This window comes from Gavialis gangeticus, unplaced genomic scaffold (genome assembly GCF_001723915.1).
Source record: "Gavialis gangeticus isolate Ggan-Ray unplaced genomic scaffold, GavGan_comp1, whole genome shotgun sequence".
NCBI lineage: Eukaryota > Metazoa > Chordata > Crocodylia > Gavialidae > Gavialis > Gavialis gangeticus.
Window position 1 is genome coordinate 47,771,939 of NW_017728993.1, and position 9,307 is coordinate 47,781,245.

Here is a 9,307-nt window from a genome sequence, read left to right on the forward strand (position 1 = left end):
GCGATAGGTTCCCCAGCCCCTGCTACCCCTCACCTTACGATCACTGAGCCCCGAGACGGTGTCCACGTACTCCTCTTGGATCATGAAGGCAGCCAGGTTGGCCGTGTAGCTGGCCAGGAAGATGACAGCGAAGAATGCCCAGATGAGCACCATGATCTTGCTGGTGGTACCCTTGGGGTTCTCCACGGGCACCGAGTTGTTGAACACCAGGGCCCAAAGCAGCCAGATTGACTTCCCAATGGTGAACTTTGACCCCCCCGCACCTACAAAACATCATGGGATGGCGTCAGTCCCCAGCACCACAGGGACAGGTGCCTCACAGTTGCCATAAGCCAAAGGGACTGGTTGGCTCAGGAAGAGTGGGGTACAGGGGTGCCTTGACCCCAGCTCTGCTGGTGCTCCTTGGTCCCGCCCCATAGCCCCCTTGCCCCTGCCTGGGCTCCCCCCAGCCCTGCTGATGCCTCTCACTCCTGCCCCACAGACCTCTGTTCCCCCGCGCCCCAAGGTGGAGCCAAGTCAAGGGGCTGGGACTCACGTTTACCAGCAGCAAGACTGCGGTTGTAGCCCACAGGGCTGAAATACTCAAAGATGAAGACGGTGACGGCGACAACAGTGAGGCACATGACGAACATCATTACCCAGACGGCCGGGCTGTAGGGCTCTGCGTGGGAGGAGATAAGAAATCAGCCCCAGGATGCCTGGGTCCCCTCCCCAGCTCTGGGAGCGGGCCAGAGGTGAAAGACAGGGGCTGGGATGGGCTCTATGCCCAACAACACCTTAACCGTAACCCTACCCCTCCCCACATGGTGCCCCTGCTGCACTGCCCCATCCCCACTCACCGAGGAAGGCAGAGGGGGAGACGGTGCCATTGCTGCGGGACACCATGACGCTGATGCCAGTCTCCACGAAGGGCACAGAGAAGTCAATGATCTCAGAGCGCTCCTCATTGATGGTCAGCGACCCGATGGCCATGTCTGCTCGCTCATAGAACACCTGCACCACGGGGAGGGGTTAGTGCTGGGCAGGGCTGGTGGCAGGAGCGCTGGGGGCAGGGTTAAGGGTGAAGAGGTATGGGGCTAGCGCAGAGGGGGACTGGGACTGGACTAGGGCTACTGGGAGGAAAGTAGGAGCTAGGGTAGGGTTCGGGGCAGGGCTAGTAGGGGAGGATGGGGCTAGGCCAAGTCAGTGCTCTAGGGGGTCACTAAAGGAAAGCACTTGCAGAGCTGGCAGCAAGGGAAAGATGCCCTGGCAGATATGAGGTGTCCAGGGATTATTACTGGAGCTCTGCACCCCCTGACTTTCCTGCAAAGCTGTGGGGGCCTCAAGAGGGCTGGTTCCTTCACCCCTGTACTGCCACTTTAGGGGTACTTGTGGGCTAGAGCAGGCAGTATGGAGCCAGGATCCTAGCTTTGGGAACAAGGTGGAATCTAGCGTTTAACTAAAGGAGCAGGGCTGGGAGCCCAAACCCCTGAGTTAAGGGTTTTGCTTGGGGGGTGGTGAGCTCTCACCTCCCCGATCATGCCATTCCACACCCCATCGATCTTCTTGCCATGCTTGCCATTGGTGACCAGGTAGAGGTCGTAGGTGAAGCCCACTGTCTTGGCCAGGCGCTTGAGGATGTCGATGCAGAAGCCCTTGCAGCACTTCTTCTCAAAGAGCACCGGGTCCAGGGAGTAGCTGCGATGGGGAAGCAGAGCAGAGACTGCGATGGATGGGGAGAACAAGCAGGGCCCACCCTGGGGTGTAGCTCTGAAGGAAGCTCATGATACATGAGCCCCTGCCTGGGGTGGAGGGCACTGTCATGGTGAAGCTCAGAGCCCTGGGGAATCCCAAGGTGAGGGCACTGCTGGGGGAAACTCACAGCAGGTGGGGACAGCACATGTTGGTGGGGGGGTAGGTGAGGGTGAGGGGAGGGCACTGCTTGGGGGGAAGCTGGCGGTACATTCACCTCTCGGTGTGGTTGAGCTGCTTGCGGCAGGGTACAGAGTCACGGATGCACGTGCCAGTGGCTGGGTCGATGTTTTCCACGATGACAAATGGGCGCTCCTCCAGTGTGGCCACTGTCAGGTGCTGGTCGTCGTCCACTGGCTGCAGGAATTTGCCGTAACGCGACCACACTGGGTACTTCATTCGCAGGATCTGGTGCTCCCAGCTCCCCACCTAAGCCAGGTGCAGACACGTCACTTCCACCCCCTAGTAAGGGCTTCACTGTCCCCCGGGCCCCTGGGGAGTCATTCATTGCCAGCAATCCATGACATAGCACTGACCTCAGAGATGTCATTGTGGTCTGTGATGCCTGACCCTGGACCCACAATCCTAGCTGCCAGTTTTGCCCTCCCCAGACTGGCCCCATACTCCCGTGGATTGTACTGGGTGGGACTCTGTCAGGGGTCAGGACAAGGAGACATGCACTCACCACCTCCCAGGTACGCTCTTTGTTGAGGGAGATGACGACAAGCGAAGGGTTAATGAGGTAGCCATCCTCATTAAAGGAGAAATCCTTCTGCCCCCATGTGATGTTCATGAAATACCTGGTTTGGGGAGGGAGGCGGACACATTAGTGGGAGCCCAGGTCCCCCATCCTAGCTCTGCCCCTCCCCTCTGCCACTCCTGACTCATAGCACCCTGCCAAGCCAGCCCAGGGATCCTTCTCCCATCCTGCTGAGACCTGCACCTCCAACATGCTGCTCTCATGCCTCATTCCCACCCCCTGAGTTAGCCAGTGTCCCCTACCACCACCTCATCAGCTGCTCTCTAATCCATAAGTGGTCCTGATCTGATTTTCTCACACCTGCCCCATCCCCCTGCCTCCCCCACAGGTCAAGCCCTGTTCTCCCCTGAAACCCCTGCTGACCGGTGAAGGTTGTCATGGATCTGGGTCATGTTGGGAGCCCGACAGTCATTGTTGAACTCGGGGATGAAGCCGTAGTCCCGGAAGAGTGCCTCAGCCCCCTTGGCAATGATGGCCACCCCATTGTGGACCCGGCGATGGAGATCATCCCTCCAGCCAGCTGACAGCACTGTGAACAGCCCCACTGGCAGATGCTCAGGCAGGTAGTCAGTGCCCCCCAGGTTGGTCCCCACCATGAACCAGATGTAGCCGGGCCCAGTGAGTCCTGCCTCCCGGGCAGCCCGGAAGATGCTCTCAGCCTCCTCCCGGGAACAGTAGAGCAGGCGGATCTGGGCGCTGATCTCTCGCAGCTGGCGCTTGAGGCGGGAGCCGTCAGGATCATCAGTGAGGTTCAGGGTGATGACGCCCCGGTGCTCCCAGCCAATGAAGCTGCTGTCGGTCAGGACCTCGATGTAGTCGATGAAATCCTCATAGCCAGGGAAGAGTGTGGTGAGGACAGCAAAGGCTGTCCAGTCATACTCCTCCAACACCTCGAAAATCACCTGAAGCTGCTGCTCCGTTGAGGACCCCAGCTGCAGGAAGGTGGAACCTTTCTCCTAGGGAGGGGCGGGAAAGGTGGAATCATAGAGACATCAGGCTGGAAGGGACCTCCAGAGGTGATCTAGTTCAACCCCCGCCTGAGGCAGGGGACAGTGACCTGGTGCCACTCACCCCTGCCTTGCAGCCCCCTCCCACCATGAATATAGAGGGTGTCCGGCAAAACCAACACCATTGCCCTACTGCCATCCTCACCCTCATTTCCCTGCTGCCTTTCAAGTCTGGGCTGGGTTGGGCTGAAACTGGTTTAAGTGGGTGTTGGGTTGGACTCAGGGTAAGTGGTGACTGGGTGAGTTGAGCAGAGACTGGATTTGGTAGGATCAGAGCTGTGTTGGAATTGTGATTTGGGATGAGCTGGTTCAGTAGGTATGAGAGGAGTCTGGCCTGGGTGAAGACTGAGATGGGTTCAGATGGAGTTGGGTTGGAATTTGGTTGTGTGGAGCTGGGGCTTGGGCTGAGGCCACGGTGATTTTAGATCCCGATGAGTTTGGGTCAGGTTGGTTATCCAGTGGTTGGCTTGTGGTTTGCTTGGGCTCGGTCAGGGTCTGCCAGGGGTGCTGACAGGGAGCCTAGCTTGGACTCATTGCCCAGCTGGCCAAACCTGCCTGAGGCTGTAACAGGTCCTCACCCTGGCTGAGGAACCAGATGGTCACAGCTAAGGCTTAGCTGCTGGGGAGAGCAGGCTCCCCATTTAAGCCCACCTTTGGCAGCAGGCTGGAGGCTAGGCAGCAGTTCTCCCTGATGGCTTGCTGTGGGAAGCCTCCCTGGATTGTGTGCTCTCTGGTTTTCTGGCCCCTGGACTGTAGCTTCTGGGAACACTGCTCAGCTTTAGTGATCTGGTCTCTGCCTCCTGGCAGCCTGTGACTTGGACTCTGCCTCTGCATTTCCCCCTTGGATCTGGTAACTTGGTCCCTGACTCCTGACCCCTGATTTGGCCAGTGATTTGGACTCTGCTCCTGGCTCCTGTTCTCCCCTAGTGGCCCAATCATTAGGCCAGACTGCCTATGATCCAGTCCTTATTGTGTTGGATGGCACTAGGATGGGGCTGTCTTTGGATCATACTAAATTTAGGCTGACATGTATTTTGCTGAGCTACACTTGGGTTGAGATGCATCAGGTGGAGGAACAGCTTGAATCACAGTGAGTTTAGGTTGGCTTAAACTGAGTTTGGGTTATGATGAATATTTGGGTTTGACTGGAAATAGTTTGGCTGAGTTGGTTGGATGTGGAGATCATGTTGAGTTGGGTTAGGATGAGATTGGGTTTGGTTGAGAGGACACAGGCTGGGTTGCATTTGATTTGATGATTTGAGTCCTTTGGGTCAGGAGCAGGATGGGTTTAGATTGTGATGAAATCAGGTTGAGTTTGGGTCCGGGATGGATTGGAATTATGGCAAATGGGGGCTGGGCTGAGATGAGCTTAGGTATTGCTGTGAAGGGATAAGACAGAACCAGGGCTGTGGTGACAGTGTAAATCTCCTGCCCTACAGCCTGGATCAGCTCTGTAAAACTCAGCCAGGTTCCTGCCCTACAGCCTTTGTTAAGTACAGCTGACCCACTTGATTAGCTAATCAACACCAACGGACCCCCAGCCCCTTCCCCCTGAATGGCTTTGGGGCTGATTTAAGGATATCCTCCAGCACCTGAGCCTTACTGTACAACACACTAGTCTCCAGTCTCTGAGCACCTCCTGTCCTAGCAACATCTCTGGCTGTCCTGGTTCCAGGCCCTGTTTTTGACTTTGGATTTCCCTGCAGATCTGTTTCCTGGCTCCTACCCCCAGATTGGCTTGTTCTTGGACCTCGCTCTGTGGATTGTCCTTTGGATTTGGTAACTAGGCTTCTGATTCCCAGCTTCTGACCCTGGCTTGGTATTTGGCTCCTGACTTCCTGACCCCTACCTCAACCATCCCTGATCTCACTCCTGGCTCTAACCACTAGGCTGCCTGGCCTGGTGGACCCTAACAGACAGGAATAGGGTTGGGTTGGGTTTGGCTGAACTGGAGATGTTCTGGGTTGTGACTGGAGCACGTAGGGCAGGAGAGGTGCCAGGGCCCCACCACTCACCTTGGGCGTGAGAACAATAGCAGAGCCCCCGTTGATGCCAATGATGGGCACAGAGGTCTGGGCTGAGATGAAATCGAGGATCTGGGCCACAGCCTCAGCCCTTGTGTCATCCTCAAACACCACACCATGGATGCGCAGGGAGGAGAGCACGTCACACAGGCGCACAATCAGGCTTCGCGGGTTGGTGTCATTCAGCAGCACTGAGACAGGGTTCACCTCCAGTGAGAAGTTGCGGAAGGCGGTGGGTGATAAGCGGGCACTCTCGGGGGCATAGGAGGAGCCGCTGAAGATGATGGCCACGTTGAGCGAGCGTGGCCCATCTGGGCGCAGGTCCAGGAAGGGGCTGGCACAGGCCAAGGCCAGAACAAAGAGCATCCTAGCGGCAGCGGGGAGGCCGGAAGACAGGCTCATCTCGCAGGGACTCACAGACCCCCCTGCAATGGGGCAGGGGGTGGAAATAGCCATGGGAGAGGGGAAAGGGCAGAAAGGAGGGTTGCAGGGGATGGGAGAGGAAGTGGGGAAGGAGATGAGAGGCAAGAGATTTGGGAGAGAGAAGGGAAGAGAGAGAGAAATTGAAGCCCAGGTGACTCTGCCCGGCTCCATACCAGCCCTGAGGCCTGTGAGACCCGCCAACACCTCTGCTCATGGGCCCAAAATGGCCAAGATGCAGGCCTCGGCCCCCTGTAAGGAGGCCTGGCTGTGAGGAGAAGCGTGCAAGGAGGCATCTGGTTCCCAGGGAATGAGAAACAAGGCTCTTGGATCCTTCCCCTGCTCCACCTGACATCATGAAGAGACTGGGCCAGGTGGTCCTGGGGGCTGGTTCAGGGCAGGGCAGGGGTGCAGTCCAGGTAGATAGGCCCATTGGACTACTCTGGCCAGGGGTCTGGTCAGGCCCACGGCTGCCCTGGGCAAGGAGCCCGCGGCACTGGGCAGGAGGAGAATGCTGTCTGACCTTGACGAAAATGCAGGCAGCTGAGCTGGGGCCAGTGCTGATGGACGCAGTCCCAGCTTGGCAGGGCCCCAGCGTAGGGCCAGCCCCACCCTGCCACCGCACCCCAACCCCCACAGGCCCTCGCTTCCACCCGACCCTGACAATTCTGCCCCATTTCCTCTGGGGACATCCCTCAGGTCCCCAGTGCAGCCTCGTCCCCCAGGAGAGGTACTGGGGGAGGGGACCTGGCTACCCAAATCCCACCAGCCCCTTCCTCTTTGCCTGCAGCCTTGTCTCAGCTGCCATCTGTCCAGGGTGTGAGTCAGGACTCCTGGGTTCTCTCCCTGATTTGGGAGGAGGGTGGGGTCTGGTGGACCAGAGCAGAGCAGGTGCTGGCAGCCAGGATGCCTGGGTTCTGTCCTGGCTCTGAGAGGGGCATGGGGCCTGTTGGGCCATGCCAGTCATGTGGTATAACACAAGTTTCTCTGATGCTTGGGGCTGAGGGAGGGAGGCAAAACCCAGGTGTCTGGGATCCCTCCCACCCAGGGAAGCCCCCTCCCCTATTCCCTCACTCCCATAAGCCAGTCAGTCCCCATTGCTCCTAGAAGGGAAAGCCACTCCCCCTCACCCAGTCAGACCCCCCTGCCCTACTAGAGCCCTACAGAGGGAGAAGACCTCAAGCCACATCCCAGGGGTGTGGCACAGGGCTGAGGTTTACAAAGGGGCCAGCCCTGCTCCAGCCCACACTGTGCCTGCTGGGCAGGGGCCAGGTTTGGTGTCCCGCCTGGGCTGCTGGCACGTTTCTGGGGCGCTGCAGCTGGTTGGGCTGGGGAGGGGGGCTCGCTCACACAAGGTCCTCATTAGCAAAGTAAACTGCCAGGCCTGATTACACACCCGGGAATAGAAACACTTCTGCTGATTGTCAGCTCCGGAAATTACTGCTCGGAAAGACAGCGTGCTCCATCCCCCTTGCTTAACCCCTCCACCGCCACCGCCTGACACACTCCCCCCTCCCTCCTGGACAGCCACCAGCCCCATGGAGCCCAGCCAGCCTGGTATCCCATCTGGTCTCTGCTTTGGATCAGCACCATGGACTGGTACCCTGGTCCCTCCCTGCCCTCATCCAACCCCACAGGCCCACTTAGCCCTGTGTCCATTATGGACACACCTACAAATATTATCAGGTCCCCCCAAACTTCTGAAAAGACCAACCTCTAGTCCCGTAAATTCTGCCCAAGCAAACACACTGTTTGTCTCATGCATGTGTGCATGTGTGCATACCCATACACACACATGCATACCCGCACACACACACACACATACTCACCCACCCTCAAATATTTTATTTTCTCTACAAGATACTTTTCACCCCATACAAACACCCCTGAAAATTGTAAATTGAAACAGACAGAAAACTATATACAAACACTCCTCACCTCAGAAATCCTCTACATACAGCTGCTTCAACACCAGTGAACCTCCCAGACACACCATCACTATACACAACCAGTTCCCCACAATGTTAGACTGATGCATATGCATGCATACAGCTACACACAAATGCACCCCCTGTACTTCCCCACCCACACACCAAACTACCTTAAAGATGGATAGACAGATATATATAATTAATATAGCATTCAAAGGTACAAATGTCCTCCATAATGCAGCCTGACACAAGACAGAATATACTACACAAACACATGTACACCATCCCCCTAATACAAAAACACACACACATGCTCTTCTGGACACACCCTGAAAAAACATGCACAGAGATCACATTAAAACCTTAAGGATGAATATACATCCCATGGGAATAACACAGACAACCAAAACTCCCACCATGCACAGACATCCACTCACTGCTACACCCCACCCCACAAGATGACCCTCAAAGAATACCCACACCCACTGAAAACAATACACCGACACTCTGCACCCCCCCACCCCACACGCACACTCAGAATTCAGATACCCTGTAGATAACACTGACATGAAACACCCTTGTGAGACATGCACAGCTGCCCAAACAGCACACAACCACACCATGGAAGCAACTCCCCATTCAGGGACACTCCTGTGCCCCTCTCCACACTGAGCCTCCACAGCAAATCAGACAGGTTCCCCAAAAACTGCACATGCTGGATAGAACAACACAAGGAGCAACAGGAACACAGCTACCCTGCACAGCCAGCCCCTCCACCCACAGTCCCCAAGGGGTTGGGGCCACTTTCCAAATGGGAAGCTGATGCTGGGAGAAAGGAAGGGACATGGGCATGGTTACCCAGTAGGGCGGTAGCAGAGCTGGGGATTGAGTCCAGCGCCTCAGAGAAGTGCTTTGCCTACTAGGCCATGCTGACTTCCCACAGCTTGAAAACACATCAACCTGTCAGGACATGTGACAGGCCCCAGCACCAAGGTTTGCTCCTTCCAGATATACAACAGTGCACATGAAAAACATACGTGTGCATGCAAGCAAACATCCACAGACCTCACACCCCTCAGTGAGTTGGGACAGAGACCAGGTGCTTGGCCCCCACCCCCTGCTCTAGCCCACTTGACACTGCTTCCATTGCTGGGATAAACCCCCAGTGACCTCCTGCCCAGAACCTTTTTCACTGCCTTGCTAGGCAGCCTGCCCCTCTTCTTGATTCCTCATTCATCTCCCCATGCTCCCCACTCCTGCCCCCTCCCTGCCCCCCTGCTCCTGCCTGTCTCTCCGCTTCCCGCTCCTGCCAGAGCATATTGATTTCTCTGCCTTTTCGAGCTCTACCCCCTGGGGCCGTGTCGCCTCTTTGTCCTTCCTCCCTTTCATTTTTCCCTGTCTCGTTCTCTCTCTTGCGCACGTCTCAGCAGTGGA

The 9,307-nt window shown here is 56.7% G+C and overlaps 1 protein-coding gene across 1 annotated transcript in view; it reads right to left on the reverse strand.

The window, feature by feature from the left end:
• GRIN2D (glutamate ionotropic receptor NMDA type subunit 2D) overlaps positions 1-6,588 on the reverse strand; it is a 29,111-nt gene extending 22,523 nt beyond the window's left edge. The window contains 9 exon segments of the mRNA XM_019501716.1: positions 34-263; positions 536-661; positions 840-993; positions 1,509-1,677; positions 1,949-2,160; positions 2,417-2,531; positions 2,855-3,447; positions 5,514-6,080; positions 6,082-6,588. Of these exon segments, the coding sequence (XP_019357261.1) occupies positions 34-263; positions 536-661; positions 840-993; positions 1,509-1,677; positions 1,949-2,160; positions 2,417-2,531; positions 2,855-3,447; positions 5,514-6,080; positions 6,082-6,375 (2,460 nt within the window). The 5' untranslated portion in view covers positions 6,376-6,588.
• Positions 6,589-9,307: the final 2,719 nt, after the last annotated feature.